Raw genomic sequence first — 20,676 nt, 5'->3', positions numbered from 1 at the left:
GAAATACACTAACAATGAAGGGAGGGTAAGTGACGACAAAAGTGGAAAAGGCCAAGAAAGACATTCCACTGAGGTGCAAGGCTCTTGTCAACTGCAACTTCCTTGAATTCAAGGTATAGTCCACCTGAGGTTTTCATCAAGTAATCAATCAGTCAGTCAATGTTTGTCTAAATTAGGTAACATATATAATATAATAATTCATTAGGCATTAAACAAAGGTTATGTAACTGTGGGAAACTCACTTAACCTCTGCCTATCTTAGTCCTCAATTATAAAATTCAGATAATAGTACCTGCCTCTTAAAGTTGTTGTAAGGATAAAATGAGAAAATATTGACAGTGCTCTTTTTACATCTTAAAGCACTATATAAAAGTTGTTTTTGTTACTATTATATCAAAATACAGTAATGTTTGGATCCCATTACCTTAGTGAAACATTCTTTCATGAATTTATCAATGTAGAGTTTGAAAGCCACTCTCAGTTATGGAAACTTGGAGTCAGACATTAGTTTTGACTTGACTCAATATATCCTATAATTCTTGAATCTAATTCTATCTATTACAAAACAATATTTTCCTTGACTTCATCAAAATTAACACTGTAGTAGGGTTGTAGCAATGAGATTTCAGATAAATAATATTGACTAATTATTTATTATACTATTTTGGTATTTCTCCCTTAAAGTCCATGTTTGTGAATAAAGACAAACCTAGACTTTGTCAAGATGTTAGGAGATACTCTGTTTTCTAGAGATAAGATCCAGCAAGTCAGCTGTGCCCTTGAGCTTGGCATAACAGCAATCCTTTGGACTTACCCTCTAGATAAACTCAGCCAGAGCAAAAATGGACATCTCCCCACACTAAAGAAGGTTCCCTCCACTAGGGGCAGGGCTCTGGAACATGAGCTTACAAGCCATTTTTCTCACTTTGAAATTAAACATCTATTTGATTCCTGACTCTCCTGTCTCTAACCTGTTTTGTTTGACTTCAGCAATCTACAGATTAGAGGCCTGATTCAACTGATTGACATTAATTGGTATCAGAAATGGGATTGAACATGAAATAGATCACACTGGACTCTCTTTACCAGTAGGAATGAAATAGGCACTCCTGGAGAGTTATTTTTTAGGAGCCCAATACTGCCCTCTCCCCCCACTCACACATTCATTTGGTGAGTCTTCTGCCCTTGTCCCTACTTCTATTCTCCAAACCTCACCTTGGTTGAGCTCTATATTCTTTAGGAAGAAAATTCTAGGACCCTTTCTATGATTTGGTTCATCCAAAAATCTCTGGTAAACATAATTGTACATCTCACTGTGTGCCTCAGTGGAATTGCAACTGTGTACTTAACTGCATGCTTCAAAAACCTGTGTGCCTCAGTTAAACCAGTTAAAATTAGAATTGTCATTTCTGTTTGTAGCTGCCTTGCCATTTTGTCTGTGTTTCTGTCTTTGTATAATGTCAAATATCAGTATCATGTTTCTATTGTGAGCTAGATTCTGCATCCTTGAAAGATTTAAAATACAATCAAGCAGAACAACTTTTAAGAACTGTAGTCAGAGAGTTTTACATTCAGTTTGTCAGGATGATTGTCCAGTTCTGCCAGGATGCAATTGTCCTAATAAGCAGGACTAACTCCCATAAATTGAATATGTCTAATATTTTTCTCTTTAAGCCAATTCTGATGGCAGTAATATACACACTATGTTCATCCCCTTCCATTTTTTCTCTCAGACATAATAGCTTTCTTTTGCCTCTTCATGAGATGTGGTACCCCCACTTTACCCTTTTCTGGATACAATTTCCTTTCTACCTCTAGTTTTTAGAACAAAGTATACATGTATTCTTAATATATCTTCATAGAAGAAACATCGTTCCCAAGATTTCTTTTTACCTTTTTGGGTTTCTCTTGAGTTCTATGTTTGTAGATCAAACTTTTTTGTTTAGTTCTGGTTTTTTCATCAAAAATAGATGAAATTCACTTATTTCATTGAATATGCATCTTCTTCCCTGGAAAAAAAATGCTCATTTTGGCGGGGTAAGTTATTTTTGGTTGTATAACGAGTTCCTTAGCCTTTTGGAATATCATATTCCAGGCCCTTTGATCCTTTAATTTGGAAGCTGCTAGCCCTGAGTAATCCTTATTGTGGCCCTTCTCTATTTGAACTGATTTTTTCTAGCAGCTTGAAGTATTTTTTCCTTTGTCTGATAGTTCTGGAATTTGGCCACTATATTTCTTGGAGTTTTGATTTTGGGATCCCTTTTGATTGATGAATTCTTTCAATTTCTATTTTACCCTCTGTTTCTATAACTTCTGGGCAGTTCTCTTTGATAATTTCCTGGAAAATAGTGTCCAGACTTTTTTTCATCTTATTTTTTAGAGAGTTTTATAATTCTCAGATTGTCTCTCCTAGATCTATTTTCCAGGTCTGTTAGACCTGGAAGGTATTTGACATTTTTTTTCCCATTGTTTCATTTTTTTGGTTTTGCTTGACTGATTCTTGTTGTCTCCTCGAATCATTCAATTCCATTTGTTAGATTCTGATTTTCAATGAATTATTTTCTTCAGTCACTTTTTTAATATCTTTTTCTAATTGTCCCATTGAGTTTTTAAGTGAGTTGTTTTGTTCTATGGAATTTTTTTCCATTTCGCCAATTTTATTTTTTAGAGAGCTATTTTCTTTTTCCAAATCACTAATTCTGTTTTTCAAGGATTTGATTTCTTAATCCACTCTGTCTTTAAATGAATGCGATGACTTATCCAGGCTCTCTTGCCAAGTTTCCCTTTCCTTTCCCCATTTTTCTTCTAGCTCTCTTATGAGAGCCTTTTTAATTTCTTCTAGGAGAGTCTTATGTGTTGAGGAGCAGATCATATCCCCCTTTGGCTATTCATCTGGAGACAATCTGTTTTTAGTCTCCTCAGGGTTTAAAGTCTGCTCTCTATCCATATAGAAGCTATTAATAGTTAGAGTCTGTTTAAATTTTTTTCTCATTTTGTCAGAGAAGAATCAAAGAAGACAAACTAGAAAAAAAACAAATGTAGTCTGCTTTTTTTGGCGGGGAGGGGATGGTGAAGCTGGATGGTATTACCAAGCTTTCTCTACAGACTGTGGGGGGCAGCAGTGAGGCACTAGAGGGATAGCAATGGCTACATTGCATCTGCACTCTGAGACTCTGAGACTTTTAGAGTGTGCTGAGACACTCTGAGTGGGTGTGGTCAGGTCCCAAGAGACCCTAACTTTTCAGGCTTGTAGTCTTTACCTCCTGTGTTTGCAGCTTCTCTGCTGGTCTACTGGCTTGCTGCCAAGGCAAAATATCCATTCTGTGGCTTAAAATTCTTTCCCACAGCTGAGATCACACCCTACCCCCCTCCAGTCTGCTCAGTGTGAACTACCTGCTGTACTCTCGCTGCCACTCCCTACCCTCAGCCTCTGCCTGGTCCAATCATCCCTGCCCTCGAGCAAAAACAGACCTTTTTCTGGCAAATTTCAAAGATGTCTTCTGTTGGTAATTATTTGTGGGGGTTTTTTTCAGTCAAGCACTAATTCTGAGGCTTGTCATGAAATAAATTCTGAGAGCAAAGATGGAGATTAAGTAGATGTGTGTGTCCTCTCTGTCATCTTGGCTGGAAGTTCCATAAAAATTTATCTTACTCTATAGGGAAGTATGAAAAGAAAGAGGAAAGAAAAAGAAGGGGTTTAATAGAAGGGGAGGACAGAAGTAGGAGGGGAAAGGAGAAAAAAAATGAGGAAGGGGTGATAGAAGGGAAGGCAGATTGAAGAAGACAGTGGTAAAAAGCAAAACACTGGTGAGCAGGGACTGGTTGAAAAGAGAGAAAAAATGTATAAGATGGAGAAAAAAATATAGCAGAGGGGAATACAAAATCGGTAAACAGAGCTGTGAATGTGAATGGGATGAACTCTTCCATAAAATGGAAGCAGATGGCAGAGTGGATTATGAGAAACATTTGAAGTGGAGAGATACACACACAAAAAAGGTAAAAGACTAGAGTAGAATATATTGTGCTTCTGCTGAGATTAAAAAATAAAATCAGGGATTGCAATCTGGATCTCAAACAAAGCAAAACTAGATCTAATTAAGAGATAATGAAGAAAAATATATCTTGCTAAAAGGCACCATAAACAATGAAGTAATATCAATACTAATTTGGAACATAAAGTTTTGCAAGAATCAATGTTGAAAATTATCTATGCATGTGTTCTGAAAATAAAAAGCTTAATGAAAAAGATTTTTTCAATTATCAAGACAAAAACCATTTCCCCCAAGTATTGCTTTGGCCACATCCCATAAGTTTTGGTACGTTGTCTCATTATTGTTATTCTCTTGGATGAAATTAGTGATTGTTTTTATGATTTGTTGTTTGACCCATCCCCATTCTTTAGGATTTGATTTTTAATCTTCCCATTAGCTTTTATTCCATTTTCCCATGACGCTTCATTATATGTAAATTTCATTGCATCATAATCTAAAAAAGATGCATTTACTATTTCTGATTTTTTTCCATTTAATTGTGAGGATTTTATTCCCTAATACATGCTCAATTTTTGTGTATGTGCAATGTAATGGTGAACAAAAGGTTTATTCATTTCTATCCCTATTCAGTTTTCTTCAGAGGTCTATCATATCTAACTTTTCTAAAATTCTATTCACCTTCTAACTTCTTTCTTGTTTATTTTGTGGGTAGATTTACCTCATTCTGAGATAGGGAGGTTGAGGTCTTTCACTAATATGGTTTTGCTATCTATTTCTATCTATAACTTATTAACTTCTCTAAGAATTTGGATGCTATACCACTTGTTACATATATGTTAAACATGTGCAATTCCTCTATACATATTTCAACAATTATGTTGCTCAAGAAAAATCAGATAAAAAAAATGAGAAAGAAAACAGAATGTATGCAAACAACAACAAAAAAAAGTGAAAATGCTGTGTTGTGATCCACACTCAGTTTCCACAGTCCTCTCTCTGAGTGTAGATGGCTCTTTTCATCACAAGATCATTGGAACTCGGTCTGAATCATCTCTCTGTTGAAAAGAGCCACTTCCATCATTACTGATCATCATATGATCTTGTTGTTGCTGTGTACAGTGTTCTCTTGGTTTTATTCACTACACTTAGCATCAATTCATATAATTCTCTCCATGCCTCTCTGAGATCATCCTGCTGATTGTTTCTTATAGAATAATGATATTTCATAATATTTATATAACATGACTTACTGAGCCATTCTCCAACTGATGGATATCCATTCAGTTTACAATTTCTTGCCACTACAAAAAGAGCTGCCACAAAAAATTTTTCACACAAAGGTCCTTTTCCCCTTTTTTATGATTATTTTTGTGATACAGGCCCAGTAGAGACACTCCTGGTTCAAAGGGTATGCACAGTTTGATAGCCATTTGGGTATACTTCCAAATTGCTCTTCAGAATGGTTGGATCAGTTCACAACTTGACCAATAATGTATTAGTATCTAGGGAAAACTTTATATCTCTAAATGCTTACATAAATAAAACAGAAAAAGAGGAGATCAATGAATTGGGCATGCAATGAAAAACCCTATATTCCCTATAGAGTAAGATAAATTTCTATGCCCAGCTAAGTTTGTGTTATTCCTTTTAATTTTGCTTGACAAATTCCTGATGTCTCATAGAGTAATTAGCTTCCATTTGCCCAATTCAACCTATGAAAAAAAAAAACCTTATAAAAAAGGATGTCTCCATTTAAATAATAAATGAGAAATTCTGAAAATCAAAGGGGGAGATTAATAAAACTGAAAGTAAGAAAAGTTGAACTAACTTGAAAACTATTGAACAATTGAAAACTAGCTGAATAATCAAAATGATTAAATTCATAAATAATACTAAAGGTTGGTTTTATTAAAAAAAAAGGTTAATTGATTAATTTGATTTAAAAAGGAAGAAAAGCAAGTTATCAATATAAAAAAAGAAAAGGATATATTCATCCCCAAAGAGGAGAAAATTAAAACAATAATTAGTAACTATTTAACCCAACTGTATGCCAATAAATCTAAGTAAAATACATGAATATTTACAAATACACAAATTGCTTGCATGAACATTGTGTCATGATCAGTTTTAATAGACCTTGCTTTTCTTAGTAATACAATAATCTAATACAATTCCAAAACACTCATGATGGAATTGCTATCCACATCCACAGAATGAATGATGGAGTTTGAATGCATATCAAACTATGTATTTTCACTTAAACATTTTTTTTTCTTTCTTCTAGTTTTTCCTTTTTGTTCTGATTCTTCTTCACCATAACTAATGTGGAAATATGTGTAATATTATTGTACATACATAACCTATATCAAATTGCTTTCCATATTGGGAAGGAGACAATGAAAGGATGAAGGGAGAAAAAAAATGAAAATCAATATATTATAAAAGTAAATGTTGAAAACTTATTACAGATAATTGGAAAAAATGAAATACTATTATGTGGAAAAAATAAATGTTTATTGAAGTAGAAAAGTAATAATTAAATTTTATAAACATTTTAAAAATAAACAGCAAGATCAATAGCCTCATTTTTTTAGGACACTGAATCAGGGTTGTTGTGAGGATCAAAATTTTACATGTGATAATTCAGAAACACAATTTATATCATCTGAAGTTTTGTTTCATATTTAAAATGTGTGATATTGTTTATGTTATTACTGAATTTCTAAATTCTGATTGTGAAATTTAAGAGACCATTGTAACAGAAATGCTGTTAGATAAAATATCTTTTTTTTTTAATGTGGAATCAGTTACATGTGAATGAGACTTTTAAAAGGATGTGATAAAAATAGTTATTTGAAAACTGTTAAATATTTAATGAGGTATATTTTACTGTAAAGCAGATAACAACAAGCTTATTATGCTATTAAATTTTTTGAAATTCTTGACTATTGTGAAAGTATATGGAGTGATTTAAAGTTTCAATATATTAATTATGAGTAAAGCTTCAGGTATTATATCTGAAGCTACTGAATATGGGGTAGTTTTAATTTATAAGGGTTAATAAAATATTAACTATCAGGGAAATATCAAGAAAGATATTCAAATCCCAATTTGTCGTTAGTGAAAGTTTGCTATTTAAGGTAAAAATTACTGGGACTATAATTTATTATTACTTTGAGTTTTATTTACAGGCATACTTGTCTGAATTTCTATAAAGTCAGTAGTAGAAAATGGGATGTGCTGTTGTCTGTTTGGGTTGAGTTTGGCATGGCCTAAGGTAGGATCCTCCTGATTTCTGAATTTTCTTATTGTGCTATTTTTTTTTCTGAAAAAGAAAATTCCCACCTGCTTAATTTTGAATCTTGCTTTTGATACTCTTTTGATGTGACTATATGATTGGTTGTCAGAATCATCATGCCAAAATAAGACAGAGATAAGGGAGTTTTTCCCCCAAGTATGATACATGGAATTGTTACATGTATGTTTCTCTTTTCCCTTTTATAGGGAAATTTTCAAAAATTCAAGAAGTTTTGTAAGTACAATACTAAATCTGTCAAATAGTATATTCATACTGGAACATCTCTGAGTTACTATAATAGGATGCTAGTAAGAACATCTTTCAATTTTAACCCATATTTTTCATCAAATGATACCAAAAGTAGAAAATGTGTAGAAAAAGTAATAAAACAAAAATACAATGTAAAAATTTTCTAATTACTAATGCAAAGTATAGTAAGGAGAGCCAAGAAAACAAAATCATACAATGATTAAAGCAATGAAAATGGGATAATGACCGCAAGACAGTGAAAAATGTGTGTGTTAAAATGACAAGGTTGGCTTCAAAGAAGAGATATAAGACATCCCCATTTGTTGTAAGGGGGAGGAGAGTTCCAGGTATGGAATATTGCACATAATGCAATATTTTTTCAATATATTGATTAGTTTTGCACAATTTTTCTCTTCCTATTTTTTAAAATAAATTGTTATAAAGGATCTCTGGGAGCAGGAAGCAGGAAGGACATAAGGGGAAATTTAAGTAATATGAAAACAAAAGAGAATAAAAATCTTTTAAAAAGAAAATGTATAGGCTCTCCCCCAAGCTAGATTGGAAAAATGTACCATTCATCAAAAATGTACCATCCAATCAAAATTAATATCTAAGCAACAAAAGTATGGCTTCATGGGGAAACTATAAACATTGTTTCAACATCTTATTTACTCGATACCAAATTTTATAAAAATAATTGGCTACAAAGAAATGTATAATAACATTAATAGTTTTTTAAAGGTGTTAAAATTGTTTTTCTAATTAAATAGAATAGTAAATTTTGAGCTACAATCCTCTTCTCTGTTTGAAAGTTTGCCTCCATGATATTGTGAAAACAAGCTCAATACCTGTTACAATCATCCAGAAATGATAGTGCTGCTTGCATTTCTTAGTGTGCAGACCATATTGTGGGGGGAAAATAACAGCAAAAAAAATAAAAAATGGGTAATTGTTGAGGGACAGGTCAATTCTCCAAGAGCCTCTACAGCTATGGATCATAACATGTGTAATAGTTGCAAGGCAGCCTTTGCTCACACAGGTGTTGCAGATTGAGAATGAGATAAATTGGAGGCAGAGGGAAGAGGTGAGAGGTCAGATAACTCAACAGCCTTTCAGTCAGAGCCTTCAGAGAACAGCAACTGCTTCTCAGTCTCCTTGTATCATCCTCTCACAAGAGGCGATTCATTCTGCAGATCTGGGTTGGATCTCCGGCAGCCACTGTCAAGTGGCTCCCATGTATTCCAACAGAAAGCAACAAGATTAACTGTTTTCTCTAAGAACTACATATGTATATGATTTGCTTCCAAAATTCACCACATTTTACAATAATTTGTTACAAAATTTAGTACATATTTTTAGCATGTTTTAGTAATAAGTTCTCAAAACTGGGTTAAAGATTCATTAATTAAGGATTAATGAAGTTACTCATAAATTATGGGGATAACTTTAAATAAATGTAAAAAAATGAAATTATTTTCCAATTTTTAAAGAATCTGTCTGATAAATTTAAATAAGCTTCCTAAGGAAAAAAAGGATTAGGACTAGAAAGATTTACACATGAATTCTAACATACATTTAAACATTAGCTAATTCAAATATTAAATAAATTATTTGTAATAATAGACAAAGAAGGAAATCTACCTACTCCTTTTATAAAACAATACAGTACTGATACTTAAAACCCAGAAGAATAAAAACAGAGAAAAGAAAATTTAGGACCAATGTTATTAATGAATGAGGATGTAAAAATTCTAAATGAAATACTAGCTAATAGATTACAACAATACATTACAAAAATTTTATATTATAAACAAGTAGGATTTATACCAAGAATATCAGTGTAATTGATTACATCAATCATAATTTTTAAAAGTCTATTATTATATCTAAAAATGTAGAAAAGCTTTTGATAAAATATAAAACTCATTTGTATTTCAAAAAGTGAAAATATAGATTTAAATGGCTTTTCCTTACTATCAGCAATATTAATATACCTAGAAGTATATTTGCCAAAAACAAACTCAGAAACTATATCAGCTTTGAATAATGGGAGAAATATAAAATTTTCATGGGTAGGCAAATATAATAAAAATGAAGAATAAAAATTCAAGAATAGCAAAGCAATTAATAAAAATATAAAGAAATGAGGTTTAGCAATATCTGATCTTAAACTATAGTATAAGGCAGTAATTATTAAAACTCTGATACTGACTAAAAAATAGAAAAGTAGCTCATATATATTTTAAAAGATTCTTAAATTGGGTACAAGACTTGGGTAAGGACAGAAATAACAAATGGTACATAAAATGAAATTCTTGGGAAGTTTCAAGATTGAAAAACCAAATTTAAGTGGTTGTATTAAATTATATTGTTAGAATTATATAGGAACCTTTAGATTTGGAATGAAAGAAGCAGAATTCATTATAGAACTGTCCTGAAAATAAGGCTATTGTCTAAGAAAAGGTATCTAAGGACAAAAAAATTACATGAGACATCTGGGGGTTCAAAATGTGCTAGTTAAATGGGTATTGAGAATGAGTTATTAGAACACAAGGAGATGTTATATTGGTGATAATTATTGCATTGCCCCCCAGATATCCTCCCTTTGGCAAAAGGAGAAAATATCAAGATATTAGGAGATACCTATTTTCCAGAGCTAAAGCTTAGAGAGCAGGCTGTGTCCTGAGCTTGACATATCAACAATCCTTTGCACTCACTCTCTGGAAGATCTCAGCCACAGAAAAAAAAAATTCAGAGTTGTTTCTGGTCATGAATCTTTGATATGAATCAATCTCATTACCTATCATTGTCAGGCTACAGCTCCCTGCATAACTATATGGGTATCTTCCATTTGTGGCAAGGCTCCAGAACATGTGTGAACATGCTTACAAGCCATTTTCTTCATTTTGAAATTAAACTTTTGTTTGATTCCTGACTCTTCTGTCTTTAATATACTCTGTTTGGCTCTAGCCACCCATAGGTTAGAGGCCAGTTCTATCTGTGGAATGGATATAATCTAAATTAGATAGTAATATTTGTTAGAAACTTTTTCTTTGTTTCATTTTAAATTTATTTATTTTACTAAGAATGTTGGAATCGGGGGAAAAAAAAAACAACAACATGGATAGACTTTCATGAAATAAAACAATGAGAAGTGAAATGACTTGTCCAGTCAGCATTTTGTCAAAATTTGGACTTGATCTGATCTTTGATCTCTTGATCTCTGATCAACTTTCTATTCACTACAGTGGGCTATCTCTTTGACCATCATGATAGAAATGACCATTTCTTACATTAAAACCAATTGGGAAGATCCAGAAATTTTTTCTTTCCTGTTTCCTCATTCTTTACTCAAGTCAGCCCCTGAAGAATTGGGCACATAATAAAATTGAATTTAAAATTCTCTTCAGTCTTGTTCAGATACCACCTAAGTGGGGAAGCCCATTGTGTTCTACTTAGGCTTGGTCCTAGTGTCCAGACCTGAGAATGGTCAGAGTCAATACTCCAGCCCTTCATTAGAAGAGGTCCACCTCTCAGTATAATGTTCATTCTCTCATTAGTTGCTAACCTATTATAGTGGATTGCTGTCTGTCTTTAAGCTCTCTTCCAAGGTCATAAAAGCTTCAATAGGCCTCAGTGATCTGTTTTTTGTGCAGGAGAGCTGGCCAAATGACCATCCTTTTATTAATTACTCATTTGTTATAATTAATACAATTATTAGTTATACAGAAATTATGTTTCTTGAACTTTTTATATACTACAATCATTATTATTTTTAAAAAAAATTCAAATGAACTCCATACACATGAATTTCTATAGTGCAATCATTGGAACATCTCATTTCTTACCTAGCTACAGAACTGAGTAGTTCTCTGACTTTTCCATCATGCCTCAAGAAACTCTTTCTTGACTTTCCCAAGTCACCTCCTCCCCTTTTCATCTTCCTTTGGTGTGCTGTCTTCCCCTATTGGATTATAAAATCTTGAGGACAGAGACCATCTTTCTTTTTTGTACTTATTCTGCTTGGCGCATAATAAGTATTTGATATATATTTATTGATTGACTGGCCCCAAATTAAGAAAATATTTAAACATTTCCCTCCACATTAAAGACTCCACAAATAATGGAAGAGTGCATTAAAACAGTAAAACAGTAGATTAGGTGCAAGAAAGAGACTCTCAAGAGAAACTTTGGTTGAAAAAGATGAAAATTCCTTGAATGCTTAAGTAGCCAACACATCCTTATAATATTCTGCTAGTCACTTATTCAGCGTTTTGAGAATAATCTTAGTACCAGTAAGATTCCCAAGTTAGAACACTTTTTTTTAAAGTATTTATTTACTTATTTATCTATTCATTATTTTAGTTTTATAGAAATGTCATATAGGTTCCATTGCTTGCTATCTAGGGGAGGGGAAAGGGGAAGGGAAAAGGGAAGATTTAGAAGACAGGGTTTTACAAAGGTAAATGTTGAAAACTATATTTGCATGTGTTTTGAAAATAAAAAGCTATTATTAAATTAATAAATAAACACTACCTCTGCAAGCCTCAGATTATTCAATAAAAAAAATCAAGGCTACATTGGTATCATCTAACACTCTTTCCAAGTTACTGAATGTTATTGAATAGCGGTAAAGGACAAATAGCTTATACCACATTAGTCAGGAAGTTAAAAATCAAAGCAATATTTAATAAATTAAATGTTAATTCTAATTTCAGCAAAATGGTTATGTCTAAACCATTTAGAGAACTATCTCACATGTTGTTCTATGGTGGTACTTTGTCTTTCTGGAACACCAGGAAGCCCCCAAAAACAACTGTGAAGAAAACTCTGTACTTATCAAAAAGATAAGCTAGCGAATACTGGTAATAGATTGGTACACTGCAGGTGAGTGTTGTGCAAACTTAATTCTCAAGTAAAGTTAGCATATATTAATGGTTGAAACTAATATATATTATTGACTACTAGTTAAGATAATAGTACAATGGTACCCTGTAGTTAATAGCACCTGAATTCAAATCCATCCTCAGACACTTACTAGGTAAGTAATCCCGAGCAAGTCACTTAACCCTGTTTGTCTCAGTTCTTCACCTGTAAAATGAGCTGGAGAAGGAAATAGCAAACCATTCCAGTACTTGCTAAGAAAACATCAAATAGTTATGAAGACTGAAACACGACTAACTAAACAACAATAAACTGGGACAAGAACTTACAATGCTATATAGATTTCTTAATTATTGAAAAATATATTTTGTGCAATGAAAAAAGCAAAAATGAAAACAAAGTTGATCTTGTTTCCAACTGAAATCTTTCTTTATGATGAAATGTATCCTTTTCCAAAAGAATACAAACATATGCAAAGATAGTATTCTGGTGATGTCTTTGGAGACCACATGTTTTTCTACTATTGCATATTGCTGAAATAATTGGTTTAATGATTATTCTACTTTACTTAAAAAAAATAAGAAAACATATTTCAAATTTCTTAAAACAAGCAAAAAGAACTTAACCCAAATATTTCTGAGTGAATAAAGGTCAACGGCTGTTTTCTGAACATATACTGAGCAATTTCCTTATATCTCTAAGTTCAGCTTCTTAAATTCTGAGGTCTTATGTAGGATCTTGTAACTAAATGTGGGGGTTGCAAAATTATAATTTATTATCAGCAAATGTTTGATTTCTATAACTATTTCATATACTCAAACTTCTAGGGATATGTAAACATTTCTCCAGTGAAAGGGAGTTTGAGTAGCAAAAGTTTAAGAAGTCCACTTAAAGTACTAAAAGATAATATTATATTAGTTAAAAATTCTCAAGTTGGTAATGGGATAAATGGCCAGCTATCAATTTAAGCAAAATGAAATGATGTGAAGGACTTATATACCATATTGGAACAATATCAATCTCACATCAGTCCTGATATTCAAACTGTATATCATCTCCTCTCATCTGCATATTTTCTGGATACAAAACAACACTTTACTCAGTTCTCAAATAAATCCTCTATCTATTCCCCATCTTTTTTTTGGTTAGAGTAATAATTTTCTTCTCTGAGGACAGATAGAACTTACGTTCTGATGACAATCAGGAAGCTGTATCCAATGCACATGATTCCCACCAGAAAGTAGGAGAGAGGCATCCTGAAATTCATGGCTCCAATTGTTCGTTTATTGTCGTAATAGCCGTAAAAGAGGACAGAATATTGTGCCATACCCTAAAACCCAAGGATAAAAATCCTGAAAGGAATATCATTAAATGCAAAAGAAAACAACAAAATTTTTATTTTCAAACTTGGGTTATGACTTTGGGCATGAAAGCCATTGTTTTTCTTTGGATAATAATTTAGATAATAATTGCCCAGTTGATTGGCAACATTGATATATTCAAAATTCAAGACATTCTGAAATTCAAGTTTTATCCTTGCTGTTGTTATTGTTTTTTTTTTTTTTTTTTTTTTTTTTTTTTTTTTTTTTAATTTAATAGCCTTTAATTTACAGGATATATACATGGGTAACTTTATAGCATTAACAATTGCCAAACCTCTTGTTCCAATTTTTCACCTCTTTCCCCCCCCCCACCCCCTCCCCTAAATGGCAGGATGACCAGTAGATGTTAAATATATTAAAATATAACTTAGATACACAATAAGTATACATGACCAAAACATTATTTTGCTGTACAAAAAGAATCAGACTCTGAATTATTGTACAATTAGCTTGTGAAGGAAATCAAAGATGCAGGTGTGCATAAATATAGGGACTGGGAATTCAATGTAATGGTTTTTAGTCATCTCCCAGAGTTCTTTTTCTGGGTATAGCTAGTTCAGTTCATTACTGCTCCATTAGAAATGATTTGGTTGATCTCGTTGCTGAGGATGGCCTGATCCATCAGGACTGGTCATCATCTAGTATTGTTGTTGAAGTATATAATGATCTCCTGGTCCTGCTCATTTCACTTAGCATCAGTTCGTGTAAGTCTCTCCAGGCCTTTCTGAAATCATCCTGTTGGTCATTTCTTACAGAACAGTAATATTCCATAATTTTCATATACCACAATTTATTCAGCCATTCTCCAACTGATGGACATCCATTCAGTTTCCAGTTTCTAGCCACTACAAAAAGGGCTGCCACAAACATTCGTGCACATACAGGTCCCTTTCCCTTCTTTATAATCTCTTTGGGATATAATCCCAGCAGTAACACTGCTGGATCAAAGGGTATGCACAGTTTGATAACTTTTTGAGCATAGTTCCAAACTACTCTCCAAAATGGTTGGATTCGTTCACAACTCCACCAACAATGAATCAATGTGTTGTTATTGTTTATCCAGCCCTGCTGAACTGAAAATAGAAGTCACTGTCCTGATATAAGGCCATTTCTATAGCACTATTACATTAATCAAGCTACCAGTCAACAAACATTTGTTAAGGCCTACTATGTGCCAGGCACTCTGCTAGACAAAGAAAATCTGGAATATCTGATAAACGTCCATCTAATTTTTACTTAAATACTTCTTCTCTTGTAAAAAGGATCATTGCACTTTAGGTTAACTCTGTCAGAAATTTTCTTGTTCCTTACATCAAATCTAATAAGGCCTCTTTATAACTTCTACCCATTGCTTCTATTTCTAATCTTTGTGTACAAGAAGAAGTATAATCCTCCTTGTCCAAGAAAATATTTCCAATACTTGAAGAAAGCTCTGCTCACAACTAAGTATTCCATTTTCTAGGTTAAATAGCCCTAACCATTTAGTATGGAGAAGAAGAAGAGAGCATGTGAAGAAAAATAAGGAAAATAAAACCAAACCCAGTGCTGAAGATAAATTTGCTTCCCTTTACAATTTTGCCTCAGATCAACCCTGATTTATTTAAGCATCCTGGAATGGATCCCTCACACACATCACTTTTCATAGGCTGCTGCCACCACTATTTTACTTATAGAGGTATTGAAAATAATAAAAAGGCAAAGTGAAAATATAAGCAGGGGTTCTTGATCTGAGGTCCATGAGTTTATTCTTTTAAAAATATCTTTATAATTTCATTTTTTATTATAGCTTTTTATTTACAAGATATATGCATGGGTAATTTTTCAGCATTGACAATTGCAAAACCTTTTGTTCCAATGTTTCCCCTCCTTCCCCTCCCTCCCCCAGATGGCAGGTTGACCAACACATGTTAAATATGTTAAAGTATAAGGTAAGTACAATATATGTATACATGTCCATACAGTTATTTTGCTGTACAAAAAGAATTGGACTTTGAAATAGAGTACAATTAACCTGTGAAGGAAATTAAAAAATGCAGGCGGACAAAAATAGAGGGATTGGGAATTCTATGTAGTGGTTCATAGTCATCTCCCAGAGTTCTTTCGCTGGGTGTAGCTGGTTCAATTCATTACTGCTCTATTGGAACTTATTTGGTTCATCTCATTGTTGAAGATATAATTTCATTTTGATATAATTGGTTGCCTTTGTATTCCTATGTATTTTATTTAATGTGTTTAAGAATTTTTCCTCTACTCCTAGAAAATGCACAAGCTTCAACACATTTTTAAAGGTGTTCATGCTATCAAAAAAGAGATCAAAATCCTTGCTCTCAAGGAAGCTCAACAGAGAATTATCAGAAAGTTTTAACTTCTTAGTTGTAAGAGCAAACAGGGTAAGACAAAAAAAGGCAAGGAGATTCTCAGAAAAATTTATGGAAAGGTAATTGTGTTACTAGAGTTTCTCACAGATATGTTATAGCATTATTTTTCTAATGGAGTTAATTAGTAGCTTGTTCAATTTCTTTTTCTAAAATGGGAGTATTTAAGTAATTATTTTCTCCTCTGTTAATCTGGAAAATCTATATTTTTTGTTAGTATTCATCCACTTCCCTTAGATTATCAGATTTATTGGCATATAGTTGGGCAAAATAGCTCATAATTGTTACCTTAACTTCCTCTTCAGTGGTGAAAAGTTCACCCTTTTTATTTTTGATACTGGCAATTTGATTTTCTTTTCTTTTTCTAATCAAATTAACTAAAAGGTTATCTATTGTGTTGTTTTTTTCATAAAACCAATTCTTAGTTTTATTACTTCAATAGTTGTCTTTCTTTCAATTTTATTAATCTCACATTTCATTTTCAGAATTTCAAATCTGGCATTTAATTAGGGGTTTTAATTATTCTTTTTCTAACATTTTTTTTAGTTGCATGCCCAATTCATTGACTTTCTCTTTCTCTATTTTATCCAAGTAGGGATCTAGAGATATAAAACTTCCTCTAAGAACTGCTCTGGCTGCATCCCATTAATTTTGGTATATTGTCTCATGATTGTCATTTTCTTTGATGAAATTATCAGTTGTGAATATGACTTATCGTTTCACCCACTCATTCTTTAGATTATATTATTTAGTTTCCAATTAATTTTTGGTTTATTTTCCACCAATTCTTTATTACATGTAATTTTTATTGCATCATGATCTGAAAAAGATGCATTCACTATTTCTGCCTTTCTGCATTTGATTTTAAGGTTTTTATGCCCTAACAAATGGTCAATTTTTGTGTAAGTTACATGTACTGCTGAAATAAAAGTATATACCTTTCTGCCCCCATTCAATTTTCTCCAAAGGTCTATCATAGCTACGTTTCCTAAAATTCTATTTACCTTTTTAACTTTTTTTCTTGTTTATTTTGTGGTTTGATTTATTTAGTTCTGATAGAGCAAAGTTGAGATCCCCCACTAGTACAGTTTTGCTGTCTATTTCTTCTTACAGCTCTCTGAACTTTTCCTCTAGGAATTTGGATGCTATACCACTTGGTGCATACATATTTAGTATTGATATTACTTCATTGTCTATGGTGTCTTTTAGCAAAATTTAGTTTTGTTCCTTATCTCTTTTAATTAGATCTATTTTTGCTTTTGCTTGATCTGATGTCAAGATTTCTACCTTTGTTTTTTTTTTTGTTTGTTTGTTTGTTTTTACTTCAGCTGAAACATTTTATGATTCTGCTTCAGCCTTTTACCTTTACTCTGTATATCTCTCTGCTTCAAATATGTTTCTTATAAACAACAGTTTGTAGGATTCTGGCTTTTAATCCAGTCTGCTATCCACTTTGCTTTTATGAGACAGTTCATCCCATTCACATTCACAGTTAAAACCACTAACTCTGTATTTTCTGCCATCCTATTTTTCCCAAATTATATTTATCCTTTCCTCCTTTCCCTCCTCACCAGTGTTTTGCTTCTGACCATCACCTCCCTCAATCTTCCCTTCCCTTTTACATCCCCTCCCCTTTTTCCTATCCCTTTCTTCCTTCTACTTCTGTTCTTCCTTCTACTAGCCTCTCCTTTCTTTCCCCTTTCCCTTCCTATTCTCCCATAGAGTTAGACAAGTTCCTACATCAAACTAAATATGTCTGATATTCTCTCTGAGCCAAATATGATGAAATTAAGGTTTAGATAGTGCTCACCTTCCTCCCTTCTTTCCATCAACTGTAGTAGGTTTTCTTTTTTGCCTTTTCATGTGATATAATTTATCCCATTTTACCTCCCCTTTCCTCTACCTCCAATACAATCCTTTTTCCATCCCTAGTTTCTTTTTTATAATATAATAATAAAATGAAATTATACCTATACCCACTAAATATACCCTTAACAAAGTTACAGGTTTCAAGAATTCTCATATCATCTTCCTATGGAAGGATATAAACATTTTAACTTTTAAAAAATATAGTTGTTGTTTTTTTTTCTTCCATTTTAACCTTTTTAGTCTTCTCTTGATTTCTGTATTTGAATTTTAGGTTTTCTGTTCAGCTCTGCTCTTTTCATCAAAAAAAAAAATCAAAAATCCCCGATTTCATTGAATATCCTTCTTTTCCCCTGAAAGAAAATTCTTAGTTGTTCTGGGTAGTTGATTCTTGGCTATAGTCCAAGTTTACTTGCCCTACAGAATATCATATTCCAGGTCCTTTAATCATTAAAAATAGAAACTTCTAGGTTCTGGGTAATCCTGAATATGGCTCGTTGATATTTAAATTGTTTCTTTTTGGCTGCTTGCAATATTTTCTCCTTGATGTGATAATTTTGGAATTTAGCTACAATATTTCTTGGAGTTTTCATTTTGGCTCTCTTTTAGGAAATAATTGGTAGATTCTTTCAGTAGCTATTTTACCCTCTGATTCTAGGATATCAGGGCAGTTTTCCTTGATGATTTCTTGAAAGATTTGTCTAGGCTGTTTTTTTCATCATGGTTTTCAGGTAATTCAGTAATTCTTAGATTGCCTCTCCTGGATCAGTTTTCCAGTTTGGTTGTTTTCCAATGAGGTATTTTACATTTTCTTCTATTTTTTTCATCTTTTTTTTGTTTTGTTTGTCTTGATTCTTGATATTCTATTGAGTCATTCATTTTTATTTTTTCAGTTCTAATTTTTATTGAATTATTTTCTTCAATTAACTTTTTTACCTCCTTTTGAATTTAGTCAATGAAACTTTTAAATGAGCTGTTTATTCATTGATGTTTTTCTTTTTTTTCCCCCATTTCCCCATTTCTATATTTTAGGGAGTTGTTATCTTTTTCCATTTCACCATTTCTGTTTTTCAGGGAATTGTTTTCTTTTTTCAGTTCACCAAATCTATTTTTTAAAGAGTGGCTTTCTTCAGATAATTTCTGTTTCCTTTTCCAAACTTTCCTGCAAAGCTCTCATTTCCTTTCCCTATTTTTCTTCTCTCTCTTAAGATCCTTTTTGAATTCTTCCAAGAGAGCTTTTTGAGCTGGAGACCAACTCATATCACCCCCTGACACTTCAACTGAAGATGTTTTGCCTTTAGTGTCCTTGGGGTTTGAGGCCTGGTTTCCCTGAGCTCTTTTTTCTTTTTTGCTCATTTTTAAAGGTTTGAGGTCTGTTCTTAGGGCAAAAAGAGATTGTCCCAAGCTTCCCCTACAGATGACAGAGTTCACACTGCCCTGGGGCTGATGCTGCAGCTTCTTTCCAGTGCCAGATGAACATTGCCAAGTCCCACTTGTTATGCTGGGCTTTGGGGCTATTATTTGCCTTCTGTAGTTGTGTGGGAGGTATCACAGCTAGTCTGCTGATCCACTAGCTTCTGGAACCAGGCCAGAATACCTAACACTGCTGTATTTTGGCTAGGAGCCTCTCACTAGATTTCCCCAGTGCACTCTCTACCCTGGGCCACATTCCTTCTCTTTCTCTTTCTCTTCCTCCTTATCCCAAATTGAGACAGAACTTTCCTGAAATTCTTCCAAAATATCTTCTGCTGTAAATTTGTTACAGTCCAAATATTTGTGGGTTCTGTCACTCCAATACCGTGTTCAGAGGCTTGATCTGGTGTGGATTCTCAGGGAAGCCAGGAAGAACTCAGGCAAAGATCTATCTATTCTCTATCATCTTGGCTCCTTCCTTTATAACATTCTTTTAAAACTATTCATCATAGTATCAAAAAATAATATAATTGGACCTAGAAAGGGTCTCAGAAATTGCCTAGTCCCAATTAGTTTTAACAATAAGGAAACTGAAACCCAGAGAGGTTAACTACCTTGCCTGCAGTCACATAAGTACTAATTATCACAGGTATGTTTTAAATCCAGGTTCTTTGACAGAATGTTTTTTTCACTGTCTGAAATTTTTATGAAATGCTAAGCTCAATTGTTTCTAAATTGATGAGAGAACATGTGTTAAGTTTAGTAACTTCTAAAAGGTCAGTGTCTTGGGTAAAAGTAACATTTGCCCTATCCTCATTAAAGGCTTGGTCTTAAATATACATTGAATGACTATTGCAATTTTCTTCCATCAAGTAATCTTTTATATTGTGACTGTATTCTTTTATCAAAATTCTTCATACTATCAATAACAACAATAGCTGATATTTTATATGAACTATTTTCCCAGTGGTCTTCAAATCATACCATAAGGATAGAACTAATACTGCTAAAAAAAGAGTTCTAAAATGAGTTGAATTAAATTGCAATAGATTGAGTGTAAAATAATTCTGAAACCATTCAGTTTACTCTAAATCCATATTAAAATCAAGTCACTTCTACAGTTGGAGAAGAATTCAAAATTTGATGATGGTTGCTAGCTAATGACATCTGCAAAGCTTTATAATGTATACAAAACCAAATATGAATATACATCACAC

At 32.8% G+C, this 20,676-nt stretch overlaps 1 protein-coding gene across 1 annotated transcript in view; it reads right to left on the bottom strand.

Annotated features, from left to right (window-relative positions):
- Positions 1 to 13,750, bottom strand: part of LOC100920529 (transmembrane channel-like protein 1) — a 58,168-nt gene extending 44,418 nt beyond the window's left edge. Inside the window, exon 1 of the mRNA XM_031945331.1 lies at positions 13,611 to 13,750. Within this exon, the coding sequence (XP_031801191.1) occupies positions 13,611 to 13,750 (140 nt within the window). The remainder of the gene's footprint in view (positions 1 to 13,610) is intronic.
- Positions 13,751 to 20,676: the final 6,926 nt, after the last annotated feature.

Source organism: Sarcophilus harrisii, chromosome 1 (genome assembly GCF_902635505.1).
Source record: "Sarcophilus harrisii chromosome 1, mSarHar1.11, whole genome shotgun sequence".
Taxonomy (NCBI): domain Eukaryota; kingdom Metazoa; phylum Chordata; class Mammalia; order Dasyuromorphia; family Dasyuridae; genus Sarcophilus; species Sarcophilus harrisii.
Note: the sequence above shows the minus strand (reverse complement) of the source record. Positions and strands in the feature narration are given on the sequence as shown.